The sequence below is a fragment of the Lampetra fluviatilis genome, chromosome 46 (assembly GCF_964198595.1).
Source record: "Lampetra fluviatilis chromosome 46, kcLamFluv1.1, whole genome shotgun sequence".
Lineage (NCBI taxonomy): Eukaryota > Metazoa > Chordata > Hyperoartia > Petromyzontiformes > Petromyzontidae > Lampetra > Lampetra fluviatilis.
The window spans coordinates 4,648,257-4,666,866 of record NC_136320.1 but is presented as its reverse complement, the minus strand read 5'-3'; the positions used below and the strand labels follow the sequence as shown (position 1 = coordinate 4,666,866).

General features: G+C 49.1%; 1 protein-coding gene across 1 annotated transcript; it reads left to right on the top strand.

Annotated features, from left to right (window-relative positions):
• The first annotated feature begins 1,096 nt into the window (after positions 1 to 1,096).
• LOC144947702 (guanine nucleotide-binding protein G(I)/G(S)/G(O) subunit gamma-10-like) lies at positions 1,097 to 13,964 on the top strand. The gene is made up of 2 exons (XM_078877006.1): positions 1,097 to 1,360; positions 7,832 to 13,964. The coding sequence occupies exons 1-2, from the start codon at positions 1,277 to 1,279 to the stop codon at positions 7,955 to 7,957; spliced, it is 210 nt and encodes a 69-aa protein (XP_078733132.1). The 5' UTR covers positions 1,097 to 1,276; the 3' UTR covers positions 7,958 to 13,964.
• The last annotated feature ends 4,646 nt before the right edge of the window (positions 13,965 to 18,610 follow it).

The following is an 18,610-nucleotide window of genomic DNA, read 5'->3' as shown; positions in this document are numbered from 1 at the left end:
CCCACCCTCCCCATTCAGCCCCTCCCCACCCTCCCCTCCCCACCCAGCCCCTCCCTGCACGACGGACGGACGGACACAATAATCCCCTGTGGGCTGGTGTAACCAGGAGGTTCCTACCAGTATAATTATTGTAATAATTATTTTTTCGTAACAATGAAATAATTATTATCGTAACAATGAAATAATAATTATTGTAATAATTAAATTATTATTCTTGGTTCGTTCGGTAAAGTCACGTAGAAGGGAAATAATCACACAGCTGATGATCACACCTGATGATGATTGCTTGTGTTGCAATCGAAACGTCGTGAGAATTTTATTTTATTTATTTTATTATTTCCCTTCTACGTGACTTTACCGAAAGAACCAAGAATATGAATCCCTGCAGTCACGAAAGCTTTAAATCGAAATGAAATTATTGTAACAATGAAATTATACTTTTTGTGATAAATAGTAATTATTGTAACAATGAAATAATAATTGTCATAATGAAATTATATTGTATCAATGAAATAACAATTTTGTGACAAATAAGAATTCTTGTAAAAATTAAATTACTATTGTAACAATGAAATTATTCTTTTTTGTGACAATAAAACAATGATTGTAATCATTAAATAATTATTGTACCAATGCAATTATTCTTCTTCTTGGTTATTTCGGTAGTCACGTAGAAGGGAAATAATAAATTAATAAAAATAAAACATAATAAAATACAATTCTCACGACGTTTCGGCCACAACGCAAGCAGCCGCCCTCAGGTGGAGAACAGGTCTGTCGGAAAGACAGCGTCTGAATGAATCAAACGTCGTGATAATTGTATTTAATGATGTTTTATTTTTATTATTTTATTATTATTTCCCTTCTACGTGACTTTACCGAAAGAACCAAGACGATGAATCTCTGCAGTCACGAAAGCTTTAAATCGAAATTATTATTTTTGTGACTTTTTTTTTGTATAACAATGAAATCAGGCGAGCGCGCAGGACACCCACCCCTCCCACCCCGTCTCAGCGCCGGCGCTCCCTCTCCGTGTGGTTGGGGTCCTAGCGCGTGCTGTGCGCGTGGCGATGACGCAGACACCCCCCCGCCCGCCCCGCCCCCCCGCCCCCGCCATTGGTGACAGAGACGCGGCTTCCTCCCCCGTCTTCCTCCTGGCGCGGCTTCTCGTCGCCAAATCTCCGCGCGAGAAAATAATTCAACAAAGAAACTTCGCCACACTCCGCCGACACCTCACACCGCGAGCAGGTCTATCGTCGCAGTCGTCGTCGCCGCCATGTCGAGCAGCATGATGAACATCTCCAGCATGCGACGTCTCGTCGAGCAGCTCCGGGTGGAGGCGAACCTCGAGAGAATAAAGGTCCCTTTACACCCCCCCTCCCTCTCTCTCTACCCCCTCAGTCTACCCCCTTAGACCCCCCCCCATACCCCCTTAGACCCCCCCTCTCTCTACCCCCTTAGACCCCCCCTCTCTCTACCCCCTCTACCCCCCCCCTCTACCCCCTTAGACCCCCCTCTCTCTCTACCCCCTTAGACCCCCCCCTCTCTACCCCCCCCTCTACCCCCTTAGACCCCCCCCCTCTCTACCCCCTTCGACCCCCCCCACCCCCCTCTCTCTACCCCCTTAGACCCCCCTCTCTCTCTACCCCCTTAGACCCCCCCCTCTCTCTACCCCCCCTCTACCCCCTTAGACCCCCCTCTTTCTCTACCCCCCTTAGACCCCCCCTCTCTACCCCCCCCTCTACCCCCTTAGACCCCCCCCCCATACCCCCTTAGACCCCCCTCTCTCTCTACCCCCTTAGACCCCCCCCTCTCTACCCCCCCCTCTACCCCCTTAGACCCCCCCCCCTCTCTACCCCCTTCGACCCCCCCCACCCCCCTCTCTCTACCCCCTTAGACCCCCCTTTCTCTCTACCCCCTTAGACCCCCCCTCTCTCTACCCCCCCCTCTACCCCCTTAGACCCCCCCTCTCTACCCCCTTAGACCCCCCCCTCTCTACCCCCTTCGACCCCCCCCACCCTCCTCTCTCTACCCCTAGACCCCCCCTCTACTCCCTCTACCCCCCCCCCCCTCTACCCCCTTACCCCCCCATCTCTACCCACTTAGACCCCCCCCTCTCTACCCCCTTACACCCCCCCCCCTCTACCCCCCCTCTACCCCCTTAGACCCCCCCCTCTCTACCCCCTTTTGTCTATATCGTTTAACGGTTGGGCTACGTACGGTGCGAAAGAAGTTCATCACGAGGAGATTAGCCATGTTCTATTGGCGGTGGGGCAGTCTTCATGAGCTCTCACATCCTCCACCCCACCTCGCTGCTATTTTATATTCCGTGCGTTGCCTATTCAGGCCGCGGTGTTGTTATTGACGGACGAGTTTGTTGTTATTTGTAGCACACGATGCCAGTGCTGCCAGTGGCGCATCGCCTGGTACACAGGAGGTCTGTGTGTCTCTCTCTCACCATCATCACGGTGGCTATGAGATGTTAACTACCTCGCCTGGTACACAGGAGGTCTGTGTCTCTCTCTCTCACCATCATCACGGTGGCTATGAGATGTTAACTACCTCGCCTGGTCTTCAGGAGGTCTGTGTCTCTCTCTCATCATCATCACGGTGGCTATGAGATGTTGACTACCTCGCCCTGGTACACAGGAGGTCTGTGTCTTTCTCTCACCATCATCACGGTGGCTATGAGATGTTGACTACCTCGCCTGATATACAGGAGGTCTGAGTCTCTCTCTCACCATCATCACGGTGGCTATGAGATGTTGACTACCTCGCCTGGTACGCAGGAGGTCGTGGGTTTGATCCCGACCCCGACGCCTGCTGCTGTATACTCTTTGGTTCTTTCGGTAAAGTCACGTATAGAGAGAAAATAATAAATTAAATACTAGCATACGACGTTTCGATTGCAACACAAGCAATCATCATCAGGTATGAATGAAATAGAAAACAAACCTAGTAAACTTAGAAACACAATGCGATACAACACAGAGAGTCGGCTAACACAACAGTCAACACCCCGCCTGGTTGATTACGTTCTTCCAGAGAATGCTACATTTGAGAGAGAGAGATAAAACACAGAACCGGAGACACAGACAGACACACAAGCAGAGAGAGATAACACAGAGACACACAGAGAGAGACACACACACATTGGTGTGTGTGTCTCTCTCTCTCCACGTGGTCTCGTGGATTTTTCACCGGGTCCTCCGGTTTTGCCCTCCACATTTAGAATCAACATCACTACGCGTTTAGTCATTTTCTGCTGTAGATTTGATAAGCAACTTCCTTCATCTATCACTTGTCGCCAAGATGCTTCTGGAAAACAAACTCTCTCGCTGGTTCTGCAGTTCCACTACTGGATTATTTTTTCCGCCTGAGGACGACCACTTGTGTTGCGATCGAAACATCGTGACATTATTTTTTGTTTTATTTTATTCTTTTTCTACCTAAGTGACTTTACCGAAAGAACCAAAGAGTATGGAAAAGAGCTGTTTAGCTCAGTTGGGACTTACCTGGTAAAATAAATTATAACTTTGCTTTTCCTTGCTCACGCCGCTGCTTGTGAGAAGCCTTTTAGCTGAATAAGTGAACTCTAGCGGCTGTTAGTGGTCTACGCTTCCATGTTCACCGGATTCGTCTTTGATGAGGTTACAGATTCAGCCGAAATTGGAATCCTGTGATGTCTGGGGGTGGAACCACTCTCAGTTTCTACCCAACTGCATTCACTGCACTCACTCGCTAAATCGCTCCTCAGTCACTCGCTGATTCACTCCTCCACTCACTCGCTGATTCACTCCTCCAGTCACTCGCTGATTTACTTCTCCAGCCACTCGCTGATTCACTCCTCAGTCACTCGCTGATTCACTCCTCCAGCCACTCGCTGATTCACTCCTCCACTCACTCGCTTATTCACTCCTCCAGCCACTCGCTGATTCACTCCTCAGTCACTCGCTGATTCACTCCTCCAGCCACTCGCTGATTCACTCCTCAGTCACTCGCTGATTCACTCCTCCAGCCACTCGCTGATTCACTCACTCAGTCACTCGCTGATTCACTCCTCCAGCCACTCGCTTATTCACTCCTCCAGCCACTCGCTGATTCACTCCTCAGTCACTCGCTGATTCACTCCTCCAGCCACTCGCTGATTCACTCACTCAGTCACTCGCTGATTCACTCCTCCAGCCACTCGCTTATTCACTCCTCCAGCCACTCGCTGATTCACTCCTCAGTCACTCGCTGATTCACTCCTCCAGCCACTCGCTGATTCACTCCTCCAGCCACTCGCTGATTCACTCCTCCACTCACTCGCTGATTCACTCCTCAGTCACTCGCTGATTCACTCCTCCACTCACTCGCTGATTCACTCCTCAGTCACTCGCTGATTCACTCACTCAGTCACTCGCTGATTCACTCCTCAGCCACTCGCTGATTCACTCCTCCACTCACTCGCTGATTCACTCCTCCACTCACTCGCTGATTCACTCACTCAGTCACTCGCTGATTCACTCCTCCAGCCACTCGCTTATTCACTCCTCCAGCCACTCGCTGATTCACTCCTCAGTCACTCGCTGATTCACTCCTCCACTCACTCGCTGATTCACTCACTCAGTCACTCGCTGATTCACTCCTCCACTCACTCGCTGATTCACTCAGTCACTCGCTGATTCACTCAGCCACTCGCTGATTCACTCCTCAGCCACTCGCTGATTCACTCAGTCACTCGCTGATTCACTCAGTCACTCGCTGATTCACCCAGCCACTCGCTCACCGGCGATCAGTCGCCCCCCCATCACTCTTCTCGCGCTACTACCGCCCTGGTCACCGTCGCCGTGAACTTGACGCATCGATCCCTCCCACCACGCTTCGCTCCGCACTTCCAACAGCCACAAACTGCGCAGGTCACCACCACAACCCCCTCACCGCAGCTCCCAGAATGCCTTGCTCTTCTTTGCGGGCACCGCTCCATTTGGGAATGTGTCCCTCCCATCGTCTCTTTTATTGTATTTCTCACCAAGCTCCTAACAACCTTTGCTGAGTTTCGATTTAAAGCTTTCGTGACTGCAGGGATTCATCTTCTTGGTTCTTTCGATAAAGTCACGTAGAAGGGAAATAATAAAAATAAAACAATAAAATAATTTTCACGACGTTTTGGACGCTGTCTCATTCAGACTCTGTCTTCCCGACGGACCTGTTCTTCACCTGAGGACGGCTGCTTGCGTTGTGGCCGAAACGTCGTGAGAATTGTATTTAACAATGTTTTATTTTTTTTATTTTAATATTTCCCTTCTACGTGACTTTACCGAAAAGAACCAAGAAGATGAACCTCGCTGAGTTGAAGCAACTTGCCAACCGTTACGTATTACAACCTTCACAGCGCTCTTTGTTGCTGCCCATTTGACATTTCGGGGGGGGGGGTCTGGTCAAAACAGCGCGACTCAATAAAACCCATTCCTCAGCAGGTCCCCGCAGTTGACATTGTGACCTCTCGCCAGTGACGACAGCCGGTAACCCGGGAGTCGCGAACAAGCGGTGGCTGATGAGATAACACCCAGCGTGTTGCAACCTGTCCCCGTGGGCCAATGGGTTTGTGTAAATACTAACTGTGTACGTGTAGAGACGGACACGAGAGGGCACATTGTCTCATCTATTTGGTTATTTATATTCTGCACAATGACGCCCGTGGTTATTTTGTTTCTCGTGAGGCGAGTGATCGAACTACAGTCTCTCAGTGGCATTGGTGCGGCGGAGAAGGAAGAAAAGAATCTTACAAATATTTGAGTGCTTTAGAATGTAAATGCATTTTTCTTAATGCATCGTTATATCTTGATGCCTATCATTCAGCCACTAAGAATTCCCAAATATATTATTTATTATTTGGGAATGCTGCTGCTTTCGCAGTGGTGCACAAATAACAAAACACTCGAACCACATTCGTCAATAGCCCTGCCTGTACCTTTCCTGTATAAAGGAGTGTTATTGACAAATGCGTTGAGTTTAATATATCGCTGATAATCATCAGTCTTTTCCTTTTGAACCCAGACAAAAGCCATTTAGTATTGGAATACAATAATCAGCAAAGCAGACGAGTCGTACTATTGGATGCATGCATCAATTTCTGTGTGCGCGCATCCTGTGTGCAGTGTGCACACGGTTGCTTGTGTTGCGTGCATGCCGCCCTGTGTGTGGTGCTTGTGATGTTTGTGTGCTGCGTGTGCACTTGTGGTGTACCTCCTGCCTTCTTGTGCCGAGCAAATCCTATACACTCGCTGTGTGTGCGTGCTGTGTGTATTTGTTTTGCACTGGTCTGTGTGCGTGCTGTGTGTATATCCTGCAGGTGTGTGTGCTGTGCTTGTTCCTCTGTTCTGCCTGCATGTAGCGTGCCCCGTTCTTGTTAGCTTTGCTTTAATTATATATCTATTTTCCGTTGACGTTTCGTGTGTTCTGTCTCTCTGTCATACACCTTAGTTCTTATTAGGAGCGTTCTGTTTATATGCCACGTACTGTTCAGTCACAATACACCCCGCCTGTTGTGTGTGTGTCACTCACCCCGCCTGTTGTGTGTGTGTCACTCACCCCGCCTGCTGTCTGTGTGTCACTCACCCCGCCTGCTGTCTGTGTGTCACTCACCCCGCCTGCTGTCTGTGTGTCACTCACCCCGCCTGCTGTCTGTGTGTCACTCACCCCGCCTGTTGTCTGTGTGTCACTCACCCCGTCTGCTGTCTGTGTGTCACTCACCCTGCCTGTTGTCTGTGTGTCACACACCCCGCCTGTTGTGTGTGTGTCACACACCCCGCCTGTTGTCTGTGTGTCACTCACCCCGCCTGTTGTCTGTGTGTCACACACCCCGCCTGCTGTCTGTGTGTCACTCACCCCGCCTGCTGTCTGTGTGTCACTCACCCCGCCTGCTGTCTGTGTGTCACTCACCCCGCCTGTTGTCTGTGTGTCACTCACCCCGCCTGCTGTCTGTGTGTCACTCACCCCGCCTGTTGTCTGTGTGTCACTCACCCCGTCTGCTGTCTGTGTGTCACTCACCCCGCTTGTTGTCTGTGTGTCACTCACCCCGTCTGCTGTCTGTGTGTCACTCACCCTGCCTGTTGTCTGTGTGTCACACACCCCGCCTGTTGTGTGTGTGACACACACCCCGCCTGTTGTCTGTGTGTCACTCACCCCGCCTGCTGTCTGTGTGTCACTCACCCCGCCTGCTGTGTCACTCACCCCGCCTGTTGTCTGTGTGTCACACACCCCGCCTGTTGTGTGTGTGACACACACCCCGCCTGTTGTCTGTGTGTCACTCACCCCGCCTGCTGTCTGTGTGTCACTCACCCCGCCTGCTGTGTGTCACTCAACCCGCCTGTTGTTTGTGTGTCACTCACCCCGCCTGTCTGTGTGTCACTCACCCCGCCTGTTGTCTGTGTGTCACACATCTCGCCTGCTGTGTCACTCACCCCGCCTGTTGTCTGTGTGTCACACACCCCGCCTGTTGTGTGTGTGACACACACCCCGCCTGTTGTCTGTGTCACTCACCCCGCCTGCTGTCTGTGTCACTCACCCCGCCTGTTGTCTGTGTGTCACACTCCCCGCCTGTCTGTGTGTCACTCACCCCGCCTGTTGTCTGTGTGTCACTCACCCCGCCTGTTGTCTGTGTGTCACTCACCCCGCCTGTTGTCTGTGTGTCACACTCCCCGCCTGTCTGTGTGTCACTCACCCCGCCTGCTGTCTGTGTGTCACACCCCCCCCGCTCGCGTGCTGCCGCCTTGCGTTTCAGCGCCAACACGTCCTGCCTGTAATCCCGCCTCTCTCCCCCCCCCCCATGCCGCGCCTGCTGCAGGTGTCGCAGGCGTCCGCGGAGCTGCAGCAGTTCTGCGTGGAGCACGCCTGCAAGGACGCACTGCTCATCGGCGTCCCCGGCGGCACGAATCCGTTCCGCGATCCCCGCTCCTGCTCGCTGCTGTAGCCCAGCGGACCGCCCCCCCTGTCCCCTCTCCTCCCCCCCCCCTGAGTCATTTGCTCAGGACTCCGCTATCGGTCTCTCCCCTCCCTCCTCGTCTCAAAAGAAAACACGGACCGAGCTTCCGAGTGCGAAATCCAACATCCGTGCTCGCAGTCGTTTTTCCTTCTTTTTCTTTTTGTATAATTCGGGCCGAGTTTTGACAGCGACGCGTGCCCGAGTCGCAATGATATTTTCTGGTGTTAATTGACGGCCAAACTGGTGGTGGGGGGGGGGTCTCTATGGGGTACGGGCGGAGTGACGTGCCGGAGTAATTTCTCCAAGCGCTCGCTCACGCGGCGATGTCACGTCTTTTTGTTTTGTGCCCCCCTCGCCGTGGAGTGCACGCTCGCCCGTCGCGTGTTTGCCTGAAAACAAGTGTGTCACTCTCCGGCGCAGGTCTTCTCAAACGATCTCTAACCGAATGCATTCTTTCAAATTGAATAACAGCTTCGATATACAAGTTTTATCGTGGTTTTGCGAGGGTGCTAATTAGAGCGTTGTGCCTGATTATCGGCTTCATTGGGTGGATCGGTAGCCAAGTGGTGGTAACATCACTTGGACAACGATCCATCTGGTCACTTCTGCAGGCAGTTAGAATAAGCCCCTGTCCGTGAAGAACCCCGCAACGGCGTCTTGCACAATGCTAAGCCATCGTGCGCCAGTGTCGCTGACCCACCGTCATTCCCGCCATGACCACTGTTGACTTCCTTCAGAGTGCTTCTCGTTTTTATCAACGCCAAAGGTAATGATCGGCGACATTTTTCCACCCCGCCGGACCTTCTAACCACATCCCCTTTCCACTGTGAATTGAGCATTCTGACCACACCACCGTCAAGCCAAATGTTTGAAAATTATCCCCGACTAAATTGAAAATAACGTCTCCATTCATTTATCTTTAATAGTTACCTTGAAAAGGAGGTCTCGTCAGCGCCAGTGGTGTCTTAGTTGTGGTTAAATTAAGGACAATTTCTAAGCAAATAATTTATTGTGGAAATCTTGCTCCGATTCCCAGCTATCATAACTTGGTTAAATAATCAAAAGCCTGTCATACTAAACACACTTGTTTTCACGCTTATTTTATACACGTATATATATTCACGCAAATATATACATATACACACACACACGCGCACTTACATTCCATCTGGGATGTTGCCCAGAGCAGTAGCGCATAAATGTAGCAATGAATCTGTGCAACATTCAGATTTAGATCGGTGTAAATCGAGATGATATGTAGTGTGCATAACCAGTTTACGTCTTACCAGTCTGCCTTCCGTAGGCTTTCTATAACCCTGCCCTTGACGGCTCCTGCGATGGTTTTTCAACGCTTGGAAGTGACAAGGCCCTCTCGTCATCCAAGGCGCAGCTCAGACAGCGTAGAGCATCTTATACTGTCGATGATCGCGTACAGTTTTTCATCCCCAGTGACTCGTGGACCGTGTTATGGGTGGTCGTTTTGCCTGTGTCGAGACCCCAATAGATACAAAAAAAAATAGACATTTCACGTATTTGTGTTGAATGTGGGATGCCTGCGAAGCCTCTCCCTGCGGCCCCATGGAAGGCGTCTAAACGTGAATCTAAGCCTCGCGTTGTTTGATCAGTCGCTCATCCGAAGGCGACGGCCGTGAGGGCCTTGCGAGAAATTTGCGATCATCGGCTCGACCCCTTGCGCTCACGTCCTTTCTTCACGGTCACCTGGGACCAACTTTGTGCCAAATATAGCCCCCCACCCCCCCCCCCCTCAGCCGTGCGATTACACTTAGGCCTTGTTTCCCACTGCACGTTGAGTCGTGTACCGTACCAGAGCTGTACAACAGAGGGCAAGCCCACCCTCTTGTTGAAATCATAATAGTACTGCTGCTGCTGCTGTGTGCCACGCCACCTCTTGTACCCTGGACACAGTCGCGATGTCAGGGGCTTCAGCACTGCAGCGCGAGTAGCGATGTAACGTTTCACCTCCTACGGTTTGGTTCGTTAGACAACGTGTGTCCGTGCAGTGCATGCTTTAATGGATGCGCGCGGTATGCACGGACGTGCAGCATTTTCCACAAAACCAATTACATACAACGTGTACGCGAATGAATAATGATAGGTGCTTTCATGCACAATTTAGAGCACGCACCACGATTGTAGGAATCAGCTTTGACAGGCGGATCGTTACATTCCTCGGCGATGTGCTCACGTCCGCGATGTCACGTTCCTGCACTCCCCATCATCGTCTACAATCCTGCCCAGTGAAGGTCCATGTCGTCCTGGGCTTGGATTCTGGGCCGTGAGGGTGTAGGAGGACGGGGTGAGTGGGCGGGAGGGTGGAGAGCGAGGGGAGGAGGAGTGGAACAACGCGCGTGGATTGTCGTAGTAGACGACTTGGCTCGGCTCGGCTCCGTTCTGGACCTGTACCAGTACTGTTTGGCCACTGCCGGACTAAGCTAGTGCGGGGCCTGTAGCATATGCTATAAAGGGGTCCTAAATTAAAGAAAAATACACATTAAAACAGGTTTTTATAGAGCAAGTGCAGAATCGCTGAACCCGAATTGATAGCTTGAAAGCATTTGGCGCGGAGCCCTTGAAAGTGCATGGCCTGTAGCATATGTGGCTACTTTTGCAACTAGGATAATCCGGCACTGCGTTTGACCCTGATACAGCTGGTTGTGGAAACATGGGCCCTAACTCCTGGTGGTGCCTGATAGTATTGGATTGTACCACACAGTACTCTGCATTGCCCAACAGTATGATATGGTATCACATAGTACTAGATGGTGGTTCTCCGTCTTAGATGGTACATATAGTACCAGTGGACTGGTACCACGTTGTACTGAGTGGTACCTGATAATACTGAATTGGGTTTATCACGTAGTCCCGGATCATGATCGAATAGTATTGGATGGAACTGCGTAATATCAAGCAGTGTTTGTGTTAGATTATGCCGCTGGGTGTTAGATTGTGGTGATTGTCTTGAATAATTGGTGCCACTGTACCACATAGTGCCGGATGGTGCCTAACAGTATTAGATGGTATCACGTACTGCAGCACTTGGATGGAACCGCGGGGAATGTAACGATTCTCCCCGTCCCCGATGCAATGAATTGTCACGCACGTTTTGATGCATGCATCCTGAGCATAAGAACTAACCCCTCGGGGAATCGTTACATCCCCTGGTGGTTACCACACGGTGCGTACATCGTATTGGTTGGTATCTTATTCTGTAAGAACCACACGATGCCTGATAGTATTGAATGGTAACCGCACGGTACCAGACGGTGCCTCACGGTATGGAGGAGTACCACCACGTCGTACCACAATGGTGCCTGTTGGGGGAAAAAAATTGAGCGGTTACGCAACGTCGCACCCATCCGTCGGCTCTTCGGAGCGACGAGTGGCGGCGGTTGGTGCCAACAACGGCCGTTGTAGAGATCCCATTGGGTTGTGGATGTGTGCCGGGTGGGACTAAATGAGGGGCGAGCATGCGTTGGTAGGGTGTAGGATTGTTGTCTTGAACCTCGGCGGCGTGTGCCGTCCACCTGCCTCGCAGGGAGATCATTCCCAGTTCATCTTCTACCTCCCCCCCCCATTTATATAATTTTTGGTTGTGCCTTCTTTGTTTAAAAATACTAATAATTGCATCTTACCTTAATTGCTATTTTATAGCCCAAGTGTGATATGTTAATTATATTAATAAGGGTGGCTTCAGGTTAGGTTTGGTTTGGTTACATAGAGGAGTTTATTTAATTTTTGCGAGTGCTTTGCTAAAATCGCATTTTTGTAACATGCGCAGCTCGGTGGGAACGCACGACGTTTTTAGCATTTGTCTTAACGATGCAAAATAGTTTTTATTTTTAATTGCATACGTCTTGACATTTCTTCAAGTACCACCGCTTTACGATTCTTAACCCCGTACGGCACCGGCCCGGGCTCGATAACGCAGCACTGGGACATCGCGACCGGCACCTTCCCACCGTCCGCACGCTGCGTGCCACCCCGCAGCGCTCCGTAGCTCGTTGGGCCGCGGCGCGGCGACCCGCACGGTGCCACGCGCTCGCTCCCTGCCACGCGCTCGCTCCCTGCCACGCGCTCGCTCCCTGCCACGCGCTCGCTCCCTGCCACGCGCTCGCTCCCTGCCACGCGCTCGCTCCGTGCCACCTCGACACGAAGCCGCCTCGACACCCTACTGAGCCCGGGCGGGGAGCGAGCCCCCGACGCCGCGTGGAGCAGCCCCGTTTCCCGCGACGCGTCTTTCCCTTTTCCGGTTTTCTCGACGCACAGGAACCGCATTGTCTTCAGGCGGTTACTGTCCGAGTTGGCGGTGGGGGGGGGTTCACCGCACTCCACAGACGGATTGATCTGGCGCCCCCCAGGGCTTCGACGTTTGTGACGCGGCGGATCGATCGGACGGGCCCCGCGCGCTGCACCGGCGATGGGATCATCGACGCCTGTGCAGGTTGCGCACGGCTGCGTGCTCAGGTGATAGAAACATTAATCCTTCGCCCGAGAAAGCTCCTCTGCATCACAATAGTTGTTTTCGGCAGGCTCCTGCCACTGCATCCGTTGCCAAATTGACGCCTTGCATTCTTGAGTATCGCATGAATCGATCCATGTGTGGTCTCGTCACAAACGCTTCCGTGACTTAATACGTGACTGGCACCCTCGTGTGCTCGCTCTGTTGGGTAGATCTGCATATTAAACCATCTGCATTTGGTAGATCTGCATATTAAACCATCTGCATTTGGTAGATCTGCATATTAAACCATCTGCATTTGGTAGATCTGCATATTAAACCATCTGCATTTGGTAGATCTGCATATTAAACCATCTGCATTTGGTAAATCTGCATATTCAACCATCTGCATTTGGTAAATATACTCTGGTGCTGGGCTATAATTGCCCACTTGAAAATTAGCTGTTTGTCGCTGGAGGAATCTAAAGCTTGTACACAGTGGTAAATCGTTTTCCTAAACCTTTTTGTTATCCTTGGCAGTCGTGCTGGGACACAGACAAGTCACGTTCTGCTGTTCTGGTCTATGCCAAGCCTCATTGCTTGGCTGTTGGGTTGTGCTGCTCGTTCTCACTTGCAAGGTGACTAGCGCTGGGTTTCGAATTCGGTTTCTCGCTAAATGTAAGTGGTTAATTTGAGTAAGAAGAAATGCAAGGTTGATATGGATAGACGTTTTTTCCATACCTGTGTGAAAATTTTATCCTATTCAAGACCAAGAAAAATCTACGTTTTTTTCTTCAAAGTAATGATTAACTTATATAAAACCGAACGAGGAATCTTTTATTTTTTAATTGATTCACAAACGTGGACTCATTTCTCCTACTTGGAATTGGAAACTCGGCGAAACTCTTGAAATTGCATCGTTAAGACGAAACCATCGCATCACGTGCACTGCGCTTGCCTAGTCCGCTGGGATGTGACTGCATTTGGGCGTAGAAAGTCAAATTTATAATTCAGCGGTCGTTTGAATTGCTTACAGAATAATAAGAATAATGAGGCACCTCCGCTGAATTTTAATACAGAATCCTTGCCCCTTTTTACTAACCGTCGACTACATTGAGTAGTTCCTCCATCCTTGAGTCGTGGGATTTGTTAACGATGTGCTAACTTAAAACTGAAACCTCATCGGGTTATTTTGTATCTACTGTATTAGAATTCCCATGTGTACCGTGTACCATTTCGTGCGGAGCCAGGATAGGGCGAACGTGATTCCTAGTAAATCGGAATGTACTTCGCATCTCGTTGAAATTCGAGCAATCCCAATTCCAGTATTTTGTGTATTTTTCTTTGGCGCATTTTTGTGTAAAGGAAAGAACACGAGCATGGTTAAGTGCACATTCGTTCGAGCAGCTCCATGAAACTATGGCTTAGCTATCCTGTTCGGGAGGTTTTTTTGAGAATCGTGAATGTGTGTGCGTGTTTGCTACTAGTACCCGTATTATTAATATGTCGTGAGATAATAAATACAAAACTAAACTACCCCTTGTCGTTAGGTTTTTTTTAGCTTGCAACTACTGGTGATCGATGCTAGTTGTTTTTTGGGGAAGGTGACGTAGTTTTATGTGCCAAAAATTACTCTGAGTAACCGTCACCCACCCCAAAATATGATCAAGTTTACACCGATATGGTGATACGTGGCCAACGTATCGATTCAATTCTGGCCGATCAAGTCTGCTCATCGGCGGTGGCTTTGAGACTTGTCACGACTGCAGTTCAACCTCGACGTACGGCGACGTTTTTACTACGGCTGCTCTGAGCTTCATCGGGTAATGGACTCGGGAAACACATTCCTGCGGAGGGAGCTGGTAGAAATGTTGGGTTGCTCGGTCAATGGCCAGGGTCAACGGCGGCGTGGTGTATCCCGCAAATATGGCCGACTGAGGGCGGGCACAAGCCGGCGTGAGTAGGTTTAACGTTGAGTTTTATAAGGGCACCATGGGGTGACCAGCCCCTCCCCACCCAGCCGCTCCCCACCCAGCCCCTCCCTACCCTCCCCACCCAGCCCCACCCAGCCCCTCCCTGCACGACGGACACAATAATCCCCTGTGGGCTGGTGTAACCAGGAGGTTCCTACCAGTATAAAGTTTGCTGCCTGACGAAGATCCAAGCGGTTTGAGCGAACCGTCGTCCCACGTTGATGTTGAACTCGTGGGGGGGTCACGAGACAACCTCTGAAGCCACCGCTGAGGAGGAGCCTTATCGATTTTGATCGATACGAAGACCACGTGGAAATAATATCTTACCTATGAACGTGAAAATATTTTCCATGGCAAGAATTTTTGTCGTAAAACTACCGCGTGGCACCAACCCAAAAACAAATATTGATCGTTGTATTGGCTACGGCAATGCACGTTTTAAGTGTACTACTGTTATAGAGCATAACAGTTTCAAATGTATAACAGGGAAGGTTCGTATATTTCTCGTCATCAAAGTTAAACCATAGCACTTGAAGGTTTGCGGTTCATCCCACTGCCTATTGGTGGATGCAATGTGTGCCACTCTAGGAAGTGAAGTGGTCATCCTTTGTGGAGTGCGGCTTGTTCATGGCAGGTCTAATTCAGCAAATAGAGCACCGGCTTTACAATTAGGAATGAGTGCACATCCCAGCCAGGGTATATCATCGTTCATGATCCTCACAATCATCAGTCGCCAACAATATCGTCATCGCAAGTGATGCTGCGTCGTTAAGTAAACCTAACGTTGGTGTCCTCGCCATTCGAATGTTGTAATTTTCACAAATGGGATAAGCGCCAATGAGAAATAAGCGCCACCAAGCATTTGTTCAAACACTAACACGCACCATTACGAAGTTTGATATCTTAAAAACAAACTTGAACATTCTTATATATTAGCACTTTTTTATTGTTTTGCTTTAAAACGTACAAAAAACATACAATCAATAATAATACTTTATTTGACAGGCGCATTGCGTTGGCACGTGACCCAGAGTGTACATCCATCGTGGAGACGGAGCGAAGAGCTAAACCCGTGTACCAGTGCAGGGCGCATTGAAACATCCCAGAGTCGTGAGAGTGGTGGTGGTTTGGGGAGGCTTTTCATCCAGCAGTGGGTTGTCCACGGCTGATGATCAAACCAGCAACTGGCATGTGGGGTTGTGGTTAGAACACTTCACTGAGGATGGTTGCGTGTTCAAATCTCGGCTCATAATCTCCCGTGGCATGTAAAAATGGGCACTACTTTGTGGATTGTTAGCCAGCAGTGGTTGTGATTTGTATAGACTAGCCCTGGCCATGGGAATGTGGAATTTCACTGGCTTGGAGTGCTGCCCCACTGAAGAGGGAAACACTTTGACGGTCGCGTCAGCTGACAGAAGTGAGCGAAGTGACTCAAAACTTACCAAACTCACCTGCCATTAGGTGAGCAGTGGACAAAACGGCAACACACAGAAGCAAGCCAATGGGACTCACAGTCGAGTACCGTGAAGCGCTATCCAATCGGAGAAGAATACCGAGTACCCGTGCAGACATTTCACAATAAAAAAACAATTACAACGTAGGGGTTAAAAAAGAAAGAAAGCGAACAACATCTCTTTAGGTACAAAAATAACACGAGTAAAATCACACAATTCTGACATGTGGAATACCACGCGGCAAACGCTGTTAAGCGTTGCAGGCTCGAACACGGCTCACGATCTCCATCCTTCGTAACGTACCCGAGGATCATTTGGACAATGGGGGTCACTAAATAAACAACTCACATATCCGTGGGACACCTCCCCCCCCCCACCACCAGTATCAAAACATGAAAAAAATGTGTTTACCCTTTCTGGAAATGAAACAGGATGTTCAAACGCCAAATAGACACCTACCAAGGCAACAAGTCTGCATTAACCACATGTACAGTGAGGGAAAAAAGTATTTGATCCCCTGCTGATTTTGTACGTTTGCCCACTGACAAAGAAATGATCAGTCTATAATTTTAATGGTAGGTTTATTTGAACAGTGAGAGACAGAACAACAACAACAACATCCAGAAAAACGCATGTCAAAAATGTTATAAATTGATTTGCATTTTAATGAGGGAAATAAGTATTTGACCCCCTCTCAATCAGAAAGATTTCTGGCTCCCAGGTGTCTTTTATACAGGTAACGAGCTGAGATTAGGAGCACAACACTCTTAGTGCTCATTTCCCTCATTAAAATGCAAATCAATTTATAACATTTTTGACATGCGTTTTTCTGGATTTTGTTATTCTGTCTCTCACTATTCAAATAAACCTACCATTAAAATTATAGACTGATCATTTCTTTGTCAGTGGGCAATCGTACAAAATCAGCCGGGGATCAAATACGTTCTTCCCTCGCTGTACTTGTTGCAAAACATGCATACAAAAAACACGCTCTGATAACAATGCACATGCATTGTGTTTGACACTGATTTGGCCTACAACAGAGACAGCCGTCTGTGTGGCGTTGTCTCACCAGTGTTGGACCAGAGAAACGCAAAAGGCGAATAGCACAGAGGCATGTCGACTTGCCAAGGGTGTCTACCAGGCGTTTGAACATCTTGACACATGTTGTATTGTCAGAAAGAGTAAAACCGATGCTTATTCTTTTTCATCAAATACAACTCCGTTAAATGCAACTGTCATGTCACAAGTCTCGCCTCGGATACTTGACCGACACCAACTCGAAAAAGCACCCCCCACTTTTGACCAACGTGCAAACACACGCACACCGTACCTTCTTACCACGCCTCACTACACACAGAACACACACACACCCTACCACGACTCACTACACACACACACCCTACCACGACTCACTACACACATACACCTTACCATGCCTCAATACGTACAGAACACACACACACCCCGTACCTCGCCACAATACATACAGCACACACACACACCACGCCTCACTACACACAGCACACACACACACACCACGCCTCACTACACACGGCACACACACACCCTACCACGTACCTCGCCTCACTCTGCTCTCGCCTTGCACTGAAGCTCACGGCAGAGCTCTACGCAGCAGCGTCACTCAAAATCTGCTTCCGACATCAAAGGTCTCGAACTGTTCCAGTCTCATGTCACTATACACTACATTACTATACACTACACTACTATACACTACACTATACACTACACTACTATACACTACACTACTTTACACTACACTACTATACACTACACTATACACTACACTACTATACACTACACTATACACTACACTATACACTACACTATACACTACTACACTACACTATACACTACTACACTATACACTACACTACTATACACTACACTACTATACACTACACTATACACTACACTACTATACACTACACTACACTACTATACACTACACTATACACTACACTATACACTACTACACTACACTATACACTACTACACTATACACTACTACACTATACACTACACTATATACTACACTACCATAACTACACTACTATACACAACTATACATTATACACTACACTATACACTACACTACTACACTATACACTACACTATACACTACTACACTATACACTACACTACTACACTACACTATACACTACTATACACTACTATACACTATACACTACACTACTACACTACACTATACACTACACTACTATACACTACACTATACGCTACACTATACACTACTACACTACACTATACACTACACTATACGCTACACTATACGCTACACTATACACTACTACACTATACACTACACTATACACTACACTATACACTATACACTACCACACTATACAATACACTATACACTACACTATACACTACTACACTATACAATACACTATACACTACACTATACACTACTACACTACTACACTACACTATACACTACACTATACACTACACTATACACTACACTATACACTACACTATACACTACACTATTCGCTACACTGTTACAGCCTCCCGTCGGTTCTCTGCTGTCGCCCCATCGGCGTGGAGCTCTCTCCACTCTCTCATCCCCTTCTCATCCCCTTCAACATCCGCAACAACATCAAACGCACTCCGACGACGACGTTCAGGAAACACCTCAAGGCCTCTCTCTGCCCGCCTGCCTGGGCCAGGGCTTCCGAGCAGCCCCGAGATTTGGCTCCGCGTCTCC

Coding starts and splice junctions, on each gene's coding strand:
- LOC144947702 (XM_078877006.1), top strand. CDS start 1,277: ATGTCGAGCAGCATGATGAACATCTCCAGCATGCGACGTCTCGTCGAG. Junction 1,361..7,831: donor CGAACCTCGAGAGAATAAAG/GTCCCTTTACAC, acceptor CGCCTGCTGCAG/GTGTCGCAGGCGTCCGCGGA.